Raw genomic sequence first — 21,504 nt, 5'->3', positions numbered from 1 at the left:
GAGAGAGAGAGAGAGAAATTCAGCTAGCGACTAGGTGGTGTTTGGATACAGGGACTAAATCCCTGTCACATCGGATGTTTGGACACTAATTAGAAGTATTAAACGTAAACTAATAATAAAACTAATTGTATAAATGAGAGCTAACCACGAGACAAATTTTTTAAGCCTAATTAATACATAATTAGCACATGTTTACTGTAGTATCACATAAACTAATTATGGATTAATTAGACTTAATATATTCATCTCGCGAATTAGTCCAGGTTTGTGAAATTGGTTTTGTCATTAGTCTATATTTAATACTTCTAATTAGTGTCAAATATCCGATGTGACAAGGACTAAAATTTTAGTCCCTGATCCAAACAGCCCTAGCTAGCAAATAGATGAGCAGTTGGCCTTGCTATATGCAAATGAAGAACATGCAATGCAATAAATAAAATGAAAAGTAATATTCAGAAATCACTGCAGCTTTTTATTGTATCATGTGTCTAGCTATGGCTCTAGGTGACATGAAATTTTTTGGAGCCATTAACTGGCTATACAGCTATACTATTGACCTACTATTGACCTTGCTCTAATAGATTCATATTATTCTATTAACCTATGGATTGTTTGTTAATGCTCGACAGGTATGCAGTACTGCTGGTTTAGTGGCTGACGCTGATATGCGAGTCCAGGTTAATGTGTCAGCGATTGGACCCACATCCGAAATGTTCCGTCTCAAGAACCAAACCAAAATAGAATTGAGTCAATTGACAAGATTGGTAGGGATGTTCTCCCGCTGTTCTCTGGAAAACAAAAACAGTATTGAGTTCTCTACACAGTAAGCGGCTCAGTCTACACCTCTACAGTGCTTACTCAACTAGATTCATATCAACGTCCATCCAGAACAAGTCCAACAATGCACTACACAAGTCTGCTCAAGATGTGGCAACTTCAAACCTTGCACCAGTTTCGGAAACAAAATTTCAGTTCTATTTTCTCTAAACAGTGACACTGTTTGGCACAAGTCGTTTACGGCCTTGTCATTTCCCCTTTGAATCTAGGACTTACTGCGCTCCAGCAGCAGCTGTCCCCCATGACATGTGTGCATATTCACAATATTCACGTCCTCGGTATTAGCATACAACAGCCACACTGAAAATTAGCTGGTTTAGTTGATCTTGGGCTTTGGCCGCCTTGGTCGTAGAAGAAACCAGAGCAGCAGAAAAACAGCCAAGAAAGCAGGAATCGTTGTCAAGTCTAGCTGCACGTCGACTTTTCTTTCACGAGTACATTGCACAGGGTGTAGACTTGAAATGGTTGAGTTAACAGCATTAGCAAATCTGGAAAGAGAAAGCAACATGAGAATCCAGAATACCAGACAACTAATGAGGCTGGTATTGTAGTTGAGGATATTGGCCCATTCATCAAATGAATAATAAATAAACAGAAGTAGAACATTAAGCTATAATCCCTTCATATTTTTATTCGGCGCTTTAAAAAAAATCTCAAGGTCAAGAAATAAAATGGATTGCAAGAAAAAAAAAAAGGTTCCTGTACGCAGCATAAGAACCACTGACCCATGAGAAGCCTCCTCGAGCATTGAAGTAAGCTTTACAGCATCACCATATCGTAATCCTTTGGACATAGCAGAAACCTAAATACAAACCAAACATAAGTGCCATAATATTTTTATGTAAAACAAAGGAAAAAAAAAAGGCACATCAAGAAGCGACTTACCCTTCTCCACAAGCTAACAACAGAATTATACTTTTCAACCAGCACTCTCTCCTGAGCCTTGAAAAGTTTAAAGCCTCGTTCACCTAAATATTGTTAAGGCCCTTCAAGAAAAGTTTTGAGAGCAAGCAATACAAATGAACTAATAGGCTTGTGGCTTTCATCTACTTAATGGTAAAACCCAACTTTTTACAGAAGACATTAACCTGTTCTTGGTTGAGGTTCAACCCACAACCTACACTATAAATACCAGTCGGAGGACTATCGACATAGGGGTCATTTTAATTATCTCACTGCAGAGAAACTAGCTGATGTCTTTACATAGTAAAAATTTTGGAATGTAAAAATCAACTAGTGTAAAAGTCATGCTCTTCAAAGATTCAGCTAGTTCACATGGAAACATGACACATACATAAAGTTGATCCATCTCTGTTATCTTTTTCAAAAAAAAACAACATGATTCCCAACAAACATTAAATTGTCCGGAATTTGAATAATGAAACAGCAAAATTTTGTTCTTAGTTTTGTCCAGCAAAATAGTCTGTGGCGCAATTGTTTGTTGCTATTTTTTTGTAAGGTTTCCAGACTCATACGGTTCTCTTCTTTAATGAAATGATATGCAGCTCTCGAGCGTATTAGATTAAAAAAAGCATAATTATTAGGATACTTGTCCTTTCTGTAATCAATTGTTGAATTGCTGAATTGATGATTTGTATAGATTCCTCCACTGCAGTAATGATGTAGTTACGAGCAATAACATCACGTTGAAACTCCGAAAGTTGCCAGCCTTTTGAAGTAATAGATAAGGGATTACAGCCCACAGACCAAGTCCAGTCCTAGAATTATTAGAAAACAGAAAATGTAATGAGTAGCAGACTAAACTATCACTCAATCTGTTTAAGACTGCAGTTTTCTGTACATCGGCAGAATCTCCAAAATATAACTTTGATCACTAAGTTTTATATGAACATGTTGAAGAAAATCTACAGTACAGCATATCTAAGTATACCACATGATAAGTGTTAAAGTCTTTCATATATACTGGTAAAAAAAATATAGAAATTTGACTGCATGCTTTCTGTTGCGAAGGGCAAATGAAAAAATGTAAAAATATTGATAATTTTATCTGGTTCCAGAAAAGAAACATATCCTGCCCATCAGTTAACAAATAGGAAGACTAATAGGTATAGTCGTATGACAAACCTCTGTTGCAGTTTCATGAGCTGGGCTATAAGCCAGATGTGAAGGAAGTAAACCAGATACATACTCGGCAGTTGCAGCAATGGCAGCTTTTACTGGTCTCCTGCAAGTCAGTTTATTAATAGCATTAATGCAGTTCAATCAAACTCAAAATCAGGAGGAAAAAAGGTAGTTTTTGAGGATGGATATTAAGACCTGCCAAAGCCCAAATATTGGCATGGCCACATTTTGCAGCAAGTTGGCTCTGTACAATCTTGTGATTAAACTGGTGTGGTGTTGATGTCAAAAGGTTGACCGATGCTAATGAAACAAAGTACCAAACAAGTGGTCTAAGCGTTCTCTTCTTCAGGTTTGGAATGCCCAAGTTAAACTGGTCTAGCCACCATTTTTTTCTTAACTTGTGTTCATTAAATTATGTAGCCTTATTCTCACTGCTCGACAATGCTCAAGGCTCAGTTTGAATCAGATTATTGAGCAGATTGTTGCTGCAGATTATCTACTTGATTATAGAGATAAATAAAATATTTTGATAAATAAACTTAAAAAGGAACTTAAAATAAGTGGTCTAAGCAATATAGTAGAAGAAAGTTTTCTGAGAAAATGTATTTTTCGAAGAGTAGAGCCAATAATCTGTTTCAACAATCCAGTAAATTTTAAAAGGACTGGGCCAAAGTCAGGTTATCGCAACTAACTATGAGGGGTCCACATGTGTGCATAAACTGAATGAACCCTAAATATGGTCACCGCTTCAGTTGAACATGTCAGATTCTGGTCCATTTTCAAACGGATGAACATAAATTTTCAAAACATTAAATTTCAATTTAAAGTTGGCCTGTGATCGAGCCCAGTGTTTCTTTTTTTCTAAAATCAAGAATGGTTACAATTTGGTACATGAAAGACAAGACTGTATAATAGATTGCGAAGGTAACCAACTGGAAACCAAATAAATCATGTGTATGATATGGCAATCCTACCTCAAATCCCATAAGATTGACCTCCCATTGCACTGCAAGTGGCTTTCCCAAGAATCAACTTCTGATTGAACTACTACAACCATGTTTGAAAGAGATTTGGCTTGATAATGTTTATCCAATAATAGGGGTTCACTATGTATGAACCAGAATATTGGAATCTCCAATGTTGACCTGTGATTTGAGTGTCCTCCTGCATATAGAAGAGAAATCTAGCTTACAAACTTGCTCACGATATTAACCACTAACGTACCTAAGTAAATGTAATGTTATACTGTCACACAGAAATGGCATTAGTAACATGCCATCAAATCTCAACTGATTATATTGTTAACACTTTTGCACTAGAAAGTAGCTGTCAAAGGTTTGTGTTTGCAGGCCTACTGATATCAACAAATAACAAATACACAATATAGGTAATATTTAGCAATAATAGATTAAACAGCTCAGCCATGACCCATGAACTTCCCCACTGCCATTTTAGCCTCGATCAATATCATTCAACCCACTACTGTAAAATCTTGGCCTCCTTGCACATATTTTTTGTTCATAATCTCTCTACTGTAAAAAAAGAGTTGTCCTCTCTGGCTCCCCCCATGTAAAAAGACCACCCTGCCTCAAAAAAACACTCCACCCAAAAACCACCTCTTCCTCCACGTAAGAAAACCACCCTACCTCAAAAAACCACCCCACCAAAATCCTGTGTTTTTACAACCAACTAAAAGAACTGGATAGGAAAAACTTAACCCCGTAAAACCATCATCCCGTTGCTAAGCACAGGCATTCGTCCTTGTTCCTTAACATCCCGTTGAAGGCACGGGCATGTCACTAGTTGCTCATAAAGAATGCAGTTTTTTTGTCCTAGGGTACCTGTGTCTTCAGTCAAATTCACCACGTTTTAAGTGATTCGAATGTTCAAAAACAAATCATGATCATAGTACATATAAAGGTACAAACCATCAAATTTCCATTCTCAATAAAAAAAAAACAATCAAAACTATTCATCATGGAATAGATGCACAATTTGTGTTGTATAGATCCTGACAAATAGGATAAATCTGATATCAGATTTTTGCCAGTCTGTATAATGTTGAGTGTACAAAAATCATGATTCTTATTGGAATTTTTATAGCATTAAAATTATGTTCAATACAAAATATTTAGCATTTTATGTTCATTGGTCCATAAATTGTAATGTCATATGATTTAGCATCTTCTACTATGCAGAACTTGATGTCTTCTGTTCCTATATCATGAAAAGCAAAGAAAATGTGTACACCTTTTTTTACGAATACGAATGAGATTTGCGTATCGTTTAATTAAGCAGGAAAAAAAAAGAGGCGAGAGGTGAAGGAATTAGCCAACCCCAGCACCCACCCACCAAGGTCTTACAAAACACAAAAAACACACACACACACACACATGTACGCACGCACACACAACACCAAACACGAACTTCGACTTCCTAGGATGTGTTTGGTTGCAAGGATGGGATGGTGCCATTTTTAGGAGTGTTTGGTTTAGGGATGAGTGAGTTGGGTTGGTTTAGGGACTCCCTGGAGAGGAATATTCCTCTCAGATCCAGGACCAAGCCATCAAGCAAAATCGGCCGGACAAGCTCGTCCAACCTGGACGAAGCACACGACATCAGCTCGCCTCTTCATCCGCTGGCGCTCGTCTGCGCCAGTCGCCAACTCCGTGAGCACCAGCGCTTCTCCAAGACACCGCGGCCTCTCCTCCGCTGTGACAGGCCGCCAGCTCCACGAACGCCGTCGACTCCCTTGCCTCTAGCCACCACTCTTTTGCCTGTGTGCCACTCGCGGCGATGAGCTCCTCCGCCCCCACACTCGCCGCTCACTGCACCCCAGCCGCTGGGAGCCAGACGGCACTAACGGTCAATGCAAAGTTGTCCATCCCATCCCACCTCAATCCCTTCTACCAAACAAAATACTAGAACCATCCCATACCATAAACAAAACAAACAACTGGAACCATCCCATCCCAAAAAAACTAGGATAGGTCTAACCCATCCCACTTGGTCCCCAAACCAAACACATGCTTAAGGTACAGGAGCTATTGCTTTAGCAAACAGCTCTTGGAGCTTTGAATCTCCTGCCCAGCACCAAAGTGCACCCTCGTTAACTACAGCTTGGATTTACCACAGACACACTAGGGGTAGCTCCATGGAAAACACAATCATTTCTATGTTTCCAAATCTCCCAGGCAACTAAGATGACTCGCTAATTGAGCCTCTCCCAGGCGACTAAAATGTGCATACCTTTGAGCGAGTTGTGCTCGCTTAACCTCTGTAGCTGATGTTGGAGAATGGCAGAATCAAGATATGTATGGACAGTTGACTTATAGGTACCATTAACCAACAGAAGTGGCACTGCAGCTGCACGACGTGCCATTGAAAATGCCATCATCAAGGCAGGATCCTCTGATAATGACAACCTATATATCAACAACCATAACAAATTAGACTGGAAAAAATAATTACATATTTAGTTTATAGAGGATATAATATATCTTGTAAGTACATTTAACTCCCTTCTAGGTATTGCACTCTATAATAAGCTTACAAGGTTCTACTAAATTAAATGGCGCAACTAAATTCTATGCACAGAAGATCCATGTCAGAGACAGGGGGGACGGCCAGTGGCCTGGCCCCCTACAACGATTTCTTTTCACACATAATCACCTAACTAATTAGGTAATTAACTTAAGTAATAGTGTATTAGGCCCCGTCCAAGACTCATAGGCCCATCCCAAGTCTAAATCCTGGCTCCGCCACTGCAGATGGTTGATTTGTAACTAACTGAACTAAGTACATATGATTAATAAATTAGTTAGCAACCTGTAAGGGTATCCATAACAACTTGCAACTTTGCAATGTAAGAATTACTAGTAATGTTGGTAAAAGACTGATAGAACAAATCCATCAGACAACTTATACAAAATAACTTGTAGTGTGTATATGAGTAACTTGTATATGTCGAACAGAAATAAAGTATCATTCATTCAATAGATAGAATTGTCCTTAGCTTACATCTATAAGCCTTTATGAAATTATTCAAGATAGACTAGGGCTTATTGAATACAAACTACTCACGCACACATGTTTATTGAATATGCAAGTAATTTTGCTTAGGTCACTCCTAAAATTCTACAAGAATTATAATCATGGAAGATAGAGCACTTTACATGATTAGACCAGTCACTAATAGAAAGCATACTAAGTAACTGTTTTCATCTTCCAAACGAAACCAAAGAATTACAATCCCAATCCACCGCCCATTGGCTTGTTTGGGTAGAGAACTGAGTTGTCTGTGGTCGCTCATGTGGCCAGGGTGTCGAAGGCAACACCTCAGCAACAGTGAGTTTCGAGTTTCGTGTTAGCTCCTTGCTTTGGACTTGAGCCACTTAGACATAAGACTTGCCAGTTGATTTCCATGTATTAGATATTGTTTATTAGGGCCTATAAAGGGTACAGCTTTCAAGTGATATCTGAACTCCCTCAGTTCTAATCTCTCCTGATTTCAGATGCACCCATCCCCTGCACTGTGATTATCTGTTCCTTCTGCCTTCGTGAATCATAGCCATATTGACCACCACCATACAGACTTTAGGTCATTTACCCACAGGGTCAGTGGCTCAGTGCACAGCATAAGTATCAAAAAATCAAACACTAAATGGATACAAATCATTGGCGTGGTCCAATCTTTCTAATACTTTTATGATCAATATTGTGCTCTAAACAAGTTTGATCCAGTATTATATTGGACATGCAGACATACGATAGGAATTAGGAAGTCAGACTGCTACAATAAAAAACTAGCCAGGTGCAGATGACTTTCACATATAACTTCCAATATGAATATTAAACCCCTGGTAAGTTAAGCAGGACTACAAACCAAAATTTACAGGATGAAGGTTACATACATGCGTTGACTGAACATTGGCTTCTGGAATTGTAGTAACACAGAACTAAGGCCCTCTGTTACTGATTTTACATTAACAGGAAACTGCTTCATGTTCCTGACTTTCTGCATTACGTTAAAAAACATGTAGAGATAACTGTATTGCATTCGAATATAAGCAACAGAAAAGTTGCCCCTTGAACTTACCTCTTGTGTCACAAAGTACAGTTGAAACAACAACTTATCATAGTAATGGTGAGCCCTATGAGAAACAGAAGGAGCAATTACATGACTCATAGAGCCCCATAACACGGAACCAAGGTGTGCGAGGAATGAATCGCGAGCCACAGTGTAACTATGATGTTCCTGGCACAAGTGATTGGACTTCGTCATTAGAAGTATGATTAAAATTCTATTAACTTAACAAATAAATATTAGACTTCAGCAATTGCATGCACAGTGAATATGTGTTTTTAGTTATCCTGCTTATTAGGGAAAATGTTTTGCTATAGAAACTGATTTTACAATGTTCCTTTTATGTTGTGTAGTAGAAGCTGCTGGACAAAGCTAACCTCTGGAACATCTTTAAATAAGTTCCACTTTTCCATCCTATTCAATGCATCAAGAGCTTTCTTCTTATTAATATCATCCGAATCTCCAGTATTGTAACCCTCCAGTTCACTTTTCAGATCATGCATTCTCTCATCAAGTTCTACATTTGAAGAAAAAATAAGGTTCTAGTTAAAGGGAAGGTCTTTCTGATAAAGCAAAGCAAATTCGTGAACAGTACAAGGCTGTCCAGCAGCTACCATAAACTGAAGATCTCAGCAAAGAAAAGAACACTTATTAGCTTATTGGCATCCACAACTTGTGAGAAAACATGGGCAAAGGACAAAACAATAAAAAAAGAGCGAAGAATGCTGTAATGATTGGAGAGAAACATAAGGAATGTCTTTCATGTATGGTACAAACAGTAGCTCAAGTGCATATAACTTAGAAATATCAACTACAAGTAAAGTCTACCACTATGTAGTAATGTGAATAATTAAAAGGAACACCCAAATTTATGGCCATCAAAAGTACCTTTGCAAAGGGCAAGCTGTACCCTTCTTCCAACACAATGCTTGAAGGCAAAAAGTTCGTATACATCAATCTCTGCCAAAAGGATATCTACTGCATGGTAATTCTGAACCCCAAAAATGGCATCAGATAAACAAGTCAAGAGCTAGTACAAGATGTCATAACAATGTACAGAAACAAAAGGGAAAGTTACACAGCAAACAAGATTGCAAGAGGAAACTTGTTGTCTGTAGTGATTAACATCAGTGGGGTCTTGGGATGCCACTATGTTGTGGAATATCGTTGCCAGTGACGTGCTAGTTATAATGACTTATGGACCACTTGTATATTGAATCGTCAACAGGTCTAGCAAAAAAATGTATTGAGTACAATGCAGAGCAAAATATTTCCAAGCTGCCAAAATATTTCTACACCCTCTCTTCTCTACAGTTCTGATCTCAAAGCTCTCACTCTACTGATCTCAATTGAACTTTACAACAACCCTCGAAAATAAGAGCTAGGGGCAAGAGAAAGAAAAGGAATTTGCATAAGCAACATGTGCACCTTGAAAATCTATGGTGCCTAACATGGAGATTACAAGAATAAGTACCATCATTTAGCCTATGAGATTGAGTAGTAAAAAATAATTTATAAATGAATAAAATAATAATATCCAGTGCATTCTAAGAGAAATCCAGCATACCTCGCCAAAAGATGAGAATCTCTCTCTGATTGTATCTTGTAATTTAGCTTCAGCCTCTTCTTCTATAACTTCTGCATAAGAATGACTATCATAAATTAGTGCCGCAAAGAGAATCTCAGTACAGAGCAAACACATTGTATATATGTTAAGTGTTACAGAAATAAATTGTCAAATTGCAACACTTGCCAGCCCTGATATAGCCTAGCCCCACCAGCAATGAGCCTACACACATATCCCATAAAAAGCTACTAGCAACATGCTTGGACAACCACTTTCGCCAAAAGGGCTAACGTGCAGTTGCAATATTTGGACTGTCAACCATTATGAATTATTCCATATTCCAGAAATGAGCCTACACACATAGCCCATAAAAAGCTAGCAACATGCTTGGACAGCCACCTCTGCCAAAAGGGCTAACATGCAGTTGCAACATTTGGACTGTCCAGCATTATGAACTGTTCCATATTCCAGACTATAAATGGATTATGGAACTAACTTGGTGTCATATAAGCCACCACTGGCCGCCCAGCAATTTGACTATGGAGTCACACTCACCCTGTTCCACCCCAAAAGTCAAAGCTGCATACCAAGATAAGTGATGGCGAAAATCCACACTACATGCTCCACATAGGCCCACATCCACATGTCCCCACACAGACAGTCTAGTACCACCCAAATTCACTTGTGTCTAATCCTCATGTAGGATATGCTCATGCACATGAAGCATCCCCAGAGCTTTTGTCCATGCTTCTCCAAAAGGGGTCAACACAGCCCACACAACGTTATGTTTGGACCCTAAAGTATCAGATGCTACTCTATACATTCATGAATACTACTTGTCACCGTTTACTTTGACATATTAACATTTAACCAGCACTGTTTCGGTGTTATATATGTATCAGGTATGCATGTAGAAAATTATTGAAAGGAAAAAACAATGATTTGCCAGCCCAGCATCCAGATACTGGTCCAGATAATTAGGTCATTTGGTTTCTAGCCCTACTGGTTTGCTGGAAGCCTGGGAACCAGTAAGGAAAATAGCAAGTCCCAAAATATTGTAGTAAAAACATGAATCAAGTATTCGTTGATATGTTAGTACACATAGAAATACAGAAGGCCCAGTTTGTGGTTGTTGTGCTGTGCTCCGTTGCGATTATTCCTCCAGATACAATGGAAAATAAAAAATTAGAATCATTATAGTTTGTTCTGGCGATCTAGATAAGGCTAGAACATATGTTATTCAACAATCATGTTCACTTCATTTGTTCCACATTTTCGGAAAGTAATACTACTATTATCTTTTGCAACTTAAATCAAAAGAAAAGCAAGCTTGCCAAACAACAAAACTTCTAAAGTAGTTGCACCAAACAAGAATATGATAATTCACTGAATGCCAAACTGAGCCTATAACCAGTCCAGGGCATTGTTTAGCTTAAACAGCAGTTTGGCCTCATTACCGATGCTCGAGAAACCCTCTGCCCTCCCACCATCCCATGCTGTAAATGTGCATTGTTCAAACCATAAATCAACAGTCGTATTTACAGCCATGGCTGAGGAACCTAACAGGGTGTATTCAATATTTCTTTTCTTTTTTGATCCTGTAACTTTTGACTTATACAAATCCAATTTGTGAGTGGAATCCATCTGTAGGTTACTGATGTTTTTATGAATAAAACAAGATCTGCGATGGATAAGTTACAGTGATTTTTATCATTTACTACCATCTTTGTATAAGTATTTCAAATTGTAATAAAAAAGCTTTGTAATGATAAAGATACAAGACTTGCTCCGGTCAATTAAGGACCGGATCCTTGTGATTATAATCAGAGCAACAACAGGGCAAACAACATGACCAGATGGCCTGGTCCTAGCTGAATAATTACAGAGTCTGAATATGTATTCTTCCCCTAGTTATTAAACCAGACTGGACCGGGGTTCGACAGTAAAAAAGGGGAACCAGAGCCTAGTCCAGTCTGGTCTGATTGAAAGACCAGCATGTGACCTGGAAAAAGGGGTTAAACCAGGCGGTTTTGCCCTTTGACCAGGTAGAACAAATTTTCTAAACAATTTGCCCACAGGTGCGCGGAGGGGATCAAACTAGGGACCTCTCGTTGCATACACGAGGACCAAAACAGCCAGGCAAGGCAGTTGGTTGGTATGGAAGGTAAAATAGATTAAACTTAACCCTTTTGAGCAAATCTCTGAGGAAAATATATTTATTATCTCCTTTTGAACCAGTGGCCGAACCGGTGAACCAGTGGTCTGACCAGGTGAACTGATGGACTCAACAGTTAGATCACCAGTCCAGGTTTAACAACTATGATTCTGCCACACAATTGATAGGTTGTCTTCTTTGAGGTATTGTCCTTCACTTATATTAATAATCAGGATGACAATACTTCTATAAGACTATCAGAATTTGAAACATGATGTAATGAATACAACTTATGAGGTTTTCGTTTACAATAAACATAAGAAGATTGGCATGGGCTCATTTAATGTGATTGCCATATCCCATTAATTCATGGCAACGTTAACAATTAAGAACTATGAAGCAACTGAGTATAACATTTTAAGAAAAATAACTGCAAGTTTGTTGAATCAACAAATTATGACGTTTGAAACAAGTAGAGCAAGAATGCCTTAATATAATATAATTGAATGACATAATGAGTATACAATTTCTTTTTGTGTGCGATCAGCATAGAATTTAGATTAATGTAAACGGGCTTGAGTATAATGAGTCAATATAATAACATGACTACCCATGTTTGGTTACCATGAATAATCTATTGACACAACACAGGACCCATTAAAAATGCTAGCTTTGTATCAATGCTAAATTGTCCTCTCTTTTTTGTTCTAGGAATTTACATTCCAAGTGCATATGGAATGAGTATTAAATTTGAAGAAGTAAAAAAAATGCAAATTACGCCAATAAATAAAATTATACAGGTGAAAGATTGAAGTGCCTGGTGCTACTACAAAAAACTAATTCCAAAACCAATATGCATACACTGAGTTGTCTAAGGTAGCGTCCCATCATGAATAATGAGGGAGAAGACATAAACCATCACAAGAAACAACCATTTTAGTCAAAAAAGGATTTACAAAAACTTCACTTTTGACCTGGGCTACTAAAAAACTTCTTATGATTCTAGAGATGAATTAGTTTCGTTCAAGCCACTAAGGAAAACTAATGAGACTTTTTAAACAAAAGATATACTGACACAGCAAACTATACACCCTAGTTCATCACCATCCAAATTGTATAACATTAGGCAGTAACTGAATTTGAATAGGTAGAGAAGGCCTGATAAGAAAAATGAAGTGACCTGCAACAGCCCCAACAGTCTTTGCAACATTGGGTAGACTAAGTTCAGTACGAACACCGTCCCCACCAACAGCAGGGCCCCAGGCAAATGGCCCTGCACTCAGATCAATGAAAGCAAACCTGAAAATAAAGTTTGGTTAGAAGAACAGGAACTAGCCTAACTCTAAGATTTTAACTATTAATGAAATGAAACAACAGCAAACCTGTCTCTGCCAATCCACATATCTGTAAGGCATTCAGCATGCAGACCCTTCAAATCACTGGACTTGAGTGCACTCTCAAATATATCATGCAACTCATCCTTTTTGCCATGTAATACCTACAAGAGCGTGTGATACTATGATGTTAGACACGCAAATATAGAGATATTTCATTTAGTGTATTTAGTGTACCAAGGAAAATGTGACACCTGGACAGCTTTGTCATAAATAATATCATCTTTGCTCTTTCCTTCCTTCAACAGCTCAAAATTGCTTAAGGCTTCCTTGCACTTCTTTGACCAATCCCCCTGTTAAAGAATTTGAATATATGCATTCTGTTTGGTTTATACATTAGAATTTTTTTTACGAATGTTTGCCTTCATAACTTCGTATCATGCATTCTAACCAATTCCAATGGGAATACAGTATCCTTTTTGATTCATTAATTCCAAGTGTCAACAAAAGTCAGTATTTGAAGTCAAGAAAGATGTGTGCAGTACTGCAGTTCCTAATTCCAAGCAGTTCAATGTCAAAATTGGTGCTATTCCATACTATACTGGCAACAAAGTATTTGTTTTTAGACCTTCAAACCAAAAAATTGAACTCTAAAATTCAAGTGCAATTTATAATACATGGCAAGTTGTATAAACCAGTTGCAGTATATATCACTTTCTTGAATTCACTAGATCAAAAGTCTAAGAACTCTGAATACATGCATGTACGGAAAAACAATGTAACCGTCTAATGAACTAATTAGCTACTCCCTCCGCCTCACAATAAATCAACTTCTGGCTACAAATCTGGACATAACCTATATCCAGGTTCGTAGCTAGAAGTTGATTTATTTTGGGACGGAGGGAGTAAGTAGCAAGCAAGTCAATATTTGATTAGCTTTGTGGTTGACTGTTATGCAGCCTCAAGCTTCATCCACTAAGTCAGTTACGGCCAAGGTTGAACACAGATGAAATGTTTGGATTGGCCAACACAATAACCAAAAAATAACACGTTGATGCAGGCCCAAATGATTTTGTAAAGAATACAGAAATGTAACATTAAAAATACCATATCCATATTGTCAGATGTTGTCCACGAAAATGATGATAAAGGATGACTCTCATACAAGGGTCTTCTGTTGACTCCCTTTTCAATATCTGATTCATAGAGATGGAGATAAGTACCGAAAGGAAAATAACTAAAGGAGCTTGCAGTTAAATATATCAAAACTGTGCATACAGCTACAGTGAGAGAAAAAACTGAATTGAAACAGTGTCCTTGTTGGAGGTTGTGACTGCAAAAGGATCTACCTTGTGTTCACGCGACACACATTTGAATAACAGCATATTATTTCTCAACTGGAAGCACAGTTCACAAAAATCAGACTGCACATCGATTAAGCCCCCTAAATAGTTCATCCTAGGGCTTCCAAAGAATGTTTTGTAATGTGGAATAACGACATATATTCACTAAACATGCACTAATGCGCACTGTAAATGATTGGACAAATGACAGATGGCTGCAATCTTTTTCCCCTTTTGCTATATCTATATCTATATCTATATGTATAGCTGTGCATTTATATTCTAGTACAGCATGTTTTGTGCATATGTGCTTGCAACCCTGTTGTATTATACTTTGGCCCATGACCCGTTGGAATACAAGGTTCAATTCATCAACACAATATCATGACCATGGATTGGGGTTAGTGTTTCCCCTCATCAGCTGCCACCTCTTCACCAATTCCGGTTGTTATCCAGGCCACGGCTCTGCGCCTCGCTGCAATCTGATGTAAGGTGCAGAGACTGGCCAGTCGGTGAGGTCTCCAATGGTAGAGGCCACTGATGGCTGGAGAAAGTGATGGAAATACTAACCCCCACCATGTGCTCATGACAACACGTTGAGGAATTAGATCTTGAATCCTAATGGGTGAATACACAAAGCATATACACACTACATGAAAATATGCAGAAAACACCCTGCTCGAAGTGGACACATACGGCAACATATAGATCTAACACAATTCAGATGTTTGGATCACAAGCAACACCTCTTCCCGTATCCAACTCTATGCCAATCCCAGTGGCTGTTCAGGTGTGCTTCACTGAGAATTGATAATGGAAACTTAGAAAGCTTCAAGAGATCCCATGTTTCACCAAAACCTATCCGCTCCCATGGGTGCTCTCACTTCCTTTGCATAAAGCATATAATAATTAAAGGGGGCAGGAATGTATCACTAATAACCAATGTCAGTTACTCGGTTGATCTAATTGCTTTAGCGGCTCTGGCATACACCCACAAAAATACATCATCCACTGCCCCCTGCTATTGAAACTGCAGCCAATTGCCATAATATTAAACTATGTAAATCTAAAAATTCCTCTTGTAAATATCACCATAGTTATATCACATGGTTATTTTATTTCAACAGAAAATTTATCTTCATCATGCAGTCCCTGGTATTACATCCAAACAGGTGAATTGCTCACTTCTAATTGCAATTCTGGAAATTTAGGCCAAGTCCTGGAACTAAGCGGGAGATAAATATAGTAGTGACATATATTAGTAACGAGTTTAAACTTTCCGAAATAAGCAATAAACTAGGGAAATTGCAAAGGAACGTCTTAACCAATACCATAACAACCTTTAAGTAAACATCATTAGTTCTGTTAATTATGTGGGCCTACTTTACCCAGTGTCAAAATTTCCAAAATATTCATAATGTATACAATATTATGGAGGGGCACCTCTTGATTCTTAAGTAATAACTTTTCAGTTTAACAAACACATAAACAAACTTCAGACGGCAATATCTGGATGAACTAAGTAGACTATCTCCATGTGTATTTTCATCTTCACTGCAATAGAAATTAGAAAACAAAATAATATACATAGGAAAGATTATAATTACCCAGATAGAGTCTCTTGTCACTTTTAGATTGAAGAATCCGAGCTTGCAGGGTCTTATTCTGAAAAAAAAAAACTAACATGTCATTGTCCACAAAAGTACAGTGTTTCTCAACAAACAAATCCAATGTTACTAAGGAAATATACAGAAAGGTAAACATAAATCTGCACAGCATATCCATTCAGAAGAACATAATCTGCACAGCATATATTTAAGGCCTGATAAACTGGAGTCAAGCATCATGTATTCATGTCAACTTCGAAATGGAAAGAGCAGAAAGGAAGACAGTAAATATAAAGTGAATTACAGTTATAACTGAAAATAACTCCTTAAAATGCATAAGTATAAAGAAAAATATGAGGGCGCCCTCTTGTTATCAGCAGGTCCACCAGCTTCCAACCAAAGATATATTACCAGAAATTGCAACAACAATAAATAGATCTATCATCTATGCTACCAAGAAGATATAAGCAGTGGTATTCTTAAATATATAGCAGAATGGATAAAGCATGCCACATCTTACCTCCCTGAGTAAGTTGATCTCAGACTCAGAGAAGCCTTTCCTATGAAAACATAGACAAAATAAGATGAAAAAATTAACACAAAACAGTTAGGTGATTTCTTTGAAATTACACTTAAATAATCAAACATCACAGGAGAAAATGCATGAAACAATCCAGAACCCAGTGTACAAACTAGTGGTTATTTCTACAGCAAAGATTTTTCTCATCTTACCAACAGACTCTGTATTGAACAAATCAAAAAAAATGGAAGAAAAATAATTAATTCAGTTAGCTGATGAACAACAAAGTGATTGCTTACTACGTAAACACAGATGGTTATTAAAATCACCTAAGAGTAACAATATGCCACCATTTTAAGCAATGTTTGAGTTACTATCTATACAGGATAATTCTGCATGTGCCTAGCATGTTACCACATAACTTTATTTTGATGCACATGCACCCATTTTCAGCTGAAAGCTACCATAGGTGCTTAGGAACTTCATCCTCCAATAAGCAATGTTCGGTAATTTTAACAATATCAAAGGTCAAATTTGACTGTTCTCGTTTTATAGTAATGTAGATATTGTAAAATATATATGGAATATACAAATATAACACCACGGAGGTCCTTCTGATATTCATGCAGCCATTGTTGACAATTTCACATGTAATAGAGGCCAAGGATATTTGACCTGATGCATTCCATAACATCACTTATCAAGTAACAGTGTTACAGTACAATTATTTGAATTATTTCCTCTCAGAAGAAATAAAACTGTAAAATTATTCATAAGACTAGTTGTAGAACTCCATTTGCGGGCTATTTAAACTTATGGAAATTGCTCCAAGCTCACACTCAGAAAATAGGATCGAATAGAAAGAGGTAACGTTTGCATGATACAACAACACGACAAAATATATTTATAAGAACTGACACCATTTTTGTTCTAATATTAAACTAAATTTCTAGGCAGTTCAGCCAAGAAAAACGAGTCTCCTTTTATTTGTTTGTGTGACGTGCCTCAGAGGTGTTCCCATCAAAACGCATGTCTAATTTGAGAACATATTATATCTCCATGTGATAAAACAATCAACAGAGAACAGACCATGAATGTAAATGACACCGTTTGGAATTGGTGCACTGCACTATGATGTGTTTGTTTCTTGAGCTGATCAGAAAATCGTTGTGGTATTTTTGAGAAATCAGATTAGATTAGACAAAATATGTTATTTAGCTGTTGTTTCTCACAATATTTCTGTGGAATGCAACAGTATCTTCATTTGGGTTATAGGATTATCATAATCCACCTCAGCACCTAGTGGAGCCTTAGTCAATATCTATATTGAGCAAAGGATTTAACATTGATAATGGATAAATTTAAGACTAGCTACATTGGTGCCATTCAATTTATTGCCCCGCTTGGCACTGCTTTTTTTAAAAGCAAAAAAAAAACACATAAATTGTTCTCAAATCAAATTCTAAATTCAAAACGAGATGGGCTTTTTTTAGAAAAAGCAGTGCAAAATAGGCTCTAGATTAATATCTTGAAGAAATTCAGATGCAGGGTAGCACTGCAATGAAACATAGCCATGTTGGTACTATCAAAAGCTACCATAAATGACCTGTAGTGTTTTTGTTATATTACGAGTCCATGATCCTGCCATGCTAAATATAATAAATGTGCATTTTTCTAACTCCTGTTGCATTAATTATATGCATTGTATTAACAGTGCCGACAAACTCACCGATAACCATACTGGGTACTCTTGCCAATGGTTTTGGGATTAAGTATGAAGATGTTGTATGCCTCTTGTATTTGAAGGTGATCAACAAGTGTTGAAAATAAATGTTCCATTTGGTCACTGTCCACCTGCCAAAGTGCTTCTGCCCCTTCTCTGTACAACATAATCAAAAAATGAATCTGTTACCAACAGCAGACATTGATGAGAAACATAAGTTAACATTATAGAAGTAACAAGTGCCACCACAAAGGGTCCTCCTAGTAGCTGTTCATAGTTAATTAGCTGGTTTACAATAAAGCAAACAAATTTACAAACAATTACAAGCATGGTAACAAGTTCCTCTTGTATGGATTCCAACAGATAGTAATAAACAAGCAGAAATCTGTGAAAACTAAAAACAGAACCATCTATTTTTTTGTAAACATCATTGCCAAGTAATAGGAAAAGAATGCAAAGACCATATCTGTTTTGTGCTACACTTGCACTTAGTTTTTTTATGTGATGAAGCACTTGCCAAATTTTATCAAACTGCTGGATGAGAATAATTGTTAAGTTTGAAGCAATATGTGTGTCTCAAGAGCATCTGACCTTGAATCTGTGATATCTTCTCTACGGGATAGAACTTTTATAGCATGTTGAAAAACAGACATGACATCTTCACCCATGTGTACTGCATGTACGGAAAAACTGCACCACACAGAAAGTGAGGTAAATTAAAGGCAAAATTTAATTATGTGTGGCATATTTATACAAAATAGATGAAAACATTGGGCCAAGTAAGAACAATTGTCAGAGAAGTAAAGGAACGTACTTGTGATTTATGTGGCTGATTAAAGGAAGGTCATATTGCTTTAGTTTCTTAACACTGGTCTTGTAGAACGGAGTAAGAACTTCGCCAACTGGGGGTATTCTTGTTTGCTCAAATATGTGATCTATTTTTGTAAACCAGCGTTCCAGTTCTTCAGGTCCCAGTTTAAACTCTAAATAAAGTAAAGATACTGTTAGTACTTCGTATGAACAAATAAGAAATAGAGAATGACATAAGTATTGCATAAGGATAGTTTGTCGGCTTACCGTGACCTCCTTTTCCATCAAATCCTATAAAGATGAAGTTTACAGGTACTGAAAGATATATAGAATCAACCTCTGCAAGGCTCATATAGTTGGCAATATTACCTAAGAACAACAGATGGCAAAAAAAAATGACAGATTTAGTAGTGAACAGTCGTCTTATGTAATTCATGAGTACACCATAAAATTTTCAACACTATGCACATTTCGCATGCAACTAATTGTCTCAAATGTACTCCTAGGTTCAGTTATTTTGGGACGGAGGGAGTACATAAATAAGTAGTCGTTTCTTGACTAAACTAATCATGCAAAAATACAGTCCTTACCACAAAGTAATGCTTCAATAACGGGCATATTGCCTCTCTAACATAGCCATTTCTGAACGATATCGGTATGATTTGTTTGCAGATATTGAAGTTGCATTGGTTATACATTCCTGCTCAATGATTATCGGATATATCACAATAAAAAAATCATTTTCTAAGGTAGTTCTTAGTTCTGTTGCATTATGACTATTTAGGAACAACCACTTCTCTCTCCACTCTTAACCTTCCATCAATAATTCCATTTATACTTACTAAAGAACTCGAGGTTCTTGAAATATAGCATCAGCACCCTCATGGCTAAAACAAAAGAGTTACAGTAATCTCAAGTATCATATGACATACAAGGTCAGGTCAGAAAGTACAACAAAGCAATGATATAGTAGTCTAACATAATTTAATTATGCCAGACTCTTCAGGAATCAATAATGAGAAGCCTATAAACAAAATCATATCAGCCTCAATCAGCAGTTTTACATTGTCCTGCAACTTGAACACGTCCAAAAGAAAAATTATCACTGCAGCAGCTAGTAAAGGGCCACGCAACACCACAACTTTAGGGGAGAATTGTAAGCTAATCTGGTTTGTTTGCAATATGGTCAAAAGCCTAATAAAATTTACGAGCAACGCAAAAATCTACCAGCTCTAGTGAAGTTGAGCAGCGCCTTCTTGCTGGAGTCCCGCGATGTTGAGCCCTCCAAGTCATCGAATTCTACCAAAAATTACATAACCCGTCAGCATACCACCAACCAAAAAAAGGGATGCAACATGCAAACAACGAAACCACTGCGAAGCGCGGAACCGAACCCGTGCGGATGACGGACTCCGACCAGAACTTGTTCTGGGGCTTGAGGTTGAAGAGCGAGAACACCGAGGCGGCGCCGCCGATCTTGCGCGTCCGCGTCCCCGGCGTGGACTCGGACGCCTCCGGTGACGGCACCTGCAGCGAAGGGGGAGTCAATCGAAGGGCGAAAACCGTCGAGAAGCCGAAATGACCAGATCTAACCGGAGATCGAGGTTCGGAGGGGGATCAGCTTACCAGAGCGAGCAGCAGCAGGACGAGGGGGAAGACGAAGGGGGCGGGGAGCCGCCCGGAGGGGCTCATCCCGCCGGCCGGAGTGCCGCGGCGGCGGACGGCGGCCGGAGGGGGAGATCGGGGTTTGAGGCGACCGTACACCGGGGTTTTGGAGATTTGCAGGTCGGCGCTCTTGGTTCGCTCCAGCGAGTAGCGACTGATTGTCCCGTGGTGAAGTTCATCGTCGCCGCTTGGACTAGGGTAGGTTCCTTGGGATCATGCGTGGGCAAGTCTGGGCCTTCCGATGGAAAGTGGACGGTCCGATATGTGTGGTGGCGATCATACCAGCAATTTTTGGCTACGGCAAAATCAGAAACAATGGTGTTTATTCTTTTCGAGTTGCCAACTTGCTATTTTGTTGGCCCAAATTCCTTATTATTACTCGGTCTATCCCAATTTAGAGCACGAAAAAAACTTCGTATAGACCAAAGACGCTTGTTTACGACGATACTTTCTCTATGAGCTCCCTCTAATTAAAAGTGAAATTTCATATTGTTTGATCCATTGTATAAAAAGCTTTCGCCATTTAACTTAAGCATTTTTTATTTTAGCTAGAATGCAACTCCAATTTATTAGGGTTAATTAGATCCATGCCATCATAAATTTGCTAGATTTGAAAAATACCATTAATATTCATCTATTTATAAGTATGCCACTATAATTCTTTCAAAATTGGATACATACCATCCTTTACACTTAACACGTGTTTTTGAATCATATTTTGTGCTCTGTATTTCTGTATGGACAAAAATACACATGCCAATCATCTTTCAACCTT

The 21,504-nt window shown here is 37.9% G+C and overlaps 1 protein-coding gene across 1 annotated transcript; it reads right to left on the bottom strand.

The window, feature by feature from the left end:
* Nucleotides 1-735: 735 nt before the first annotated feature.
* Nucleotides 736-20,916, bottom strand: LOC127764310 (uncharacterized). Its single transcript, XM_052289172.1, has 25 exons — nucleotides 20,691-20,916; nucleotides 20,459-20,591; nucleotides 20,292-20,363; nucleotides 19,332-19,433; nucleotides 19,069-19,237; nucleotides 18,846-18,944; nucleotides 18,261-18,410; nucleotides 16,532-16,571; nucleotides 16,012-16,069; nucleotides 14,169-14,257; nucleotides 13,316-13,414; nucleotides 13,110-13,225; nucleotides 12,908-13,026; nucleotides 9,573-9,643; nucleotides 8,894-8,996; nucleotides 8,383-8,522; nucleotides 8,018-8,176; nucleotides 7,833-7,936; nucleotides 6,169-6,344; nucleotides 3,894-4,083; nucleotides 2,923-3,022; nucleotides 2,387-2,555; nucleotides 1,723-1,805; nucleotides 1,563-1,639; nucleotides 736-1,325 (listed from the first exon to the last, which is right to left on the bottom strand). The coding sequence occupies exons 1-25, from the start codon at nucleotides 20,754-20,756 to the stop codon at nucleotides 1,154-1,156; spliced, it is 2,856 nt and encodes a 951-aa protein (XP_052145132.1). The 5' UTR covers nucleotides 20,757-20,916; the 3' UTR covers nucleotides 736-1,153.
* Between the last annotated feature and the right edge of the window lie 588 nt (nucleotides 20,917-21,504).

The sequence above is a fragment of the Oryza glaberrima genome, chromosome 2 (genome assembly GCF_000147395.1).
Source record: "Oryza glaberrima chromosome 2, OglaRS2, whole genome shotgun sequence".
In the NCBI taxonomy this organism is placed as follows: Eukaryota; Viridiplantae; Streptophyta; class Magnoliopsida; order Poales; family Poaceae; genus Oryza; species Oryza glaberrima.
Note: the sequence above shows the minus strand (reverse complement) of the source record. Positions and strands in the feature narration are given on the sequence as shown.

What these genes read in the sequence shown, in the direction of transcription:
- LOC127764310 (XM_052289172.1), bottom strand. Translation starts at nt 20,756, where the DNA reads ATGAGCCCCTCCGGGCGGCTCCCCGCCCCCTTCGTCTTCCCCCTCGTC. An exon ending in TATTTAAAGATGTTCCAGAG is followed by an intron (nt 8,177 to 8,382) that starts GTTAGCTTTGTC and finishes CACTTGTGCCAG; the next exon opens with GAACATCATAGTTACACTGT. An exon ending in CTCGAGGAGGCTTCTCATGG is followed by an intron (nt 1,326 to 1,562) that starts GTCAGTGGTTCT and finishes TTCTCTTTCCAG; the next exon opens with ATTTGCTAATGCTGTTAACT.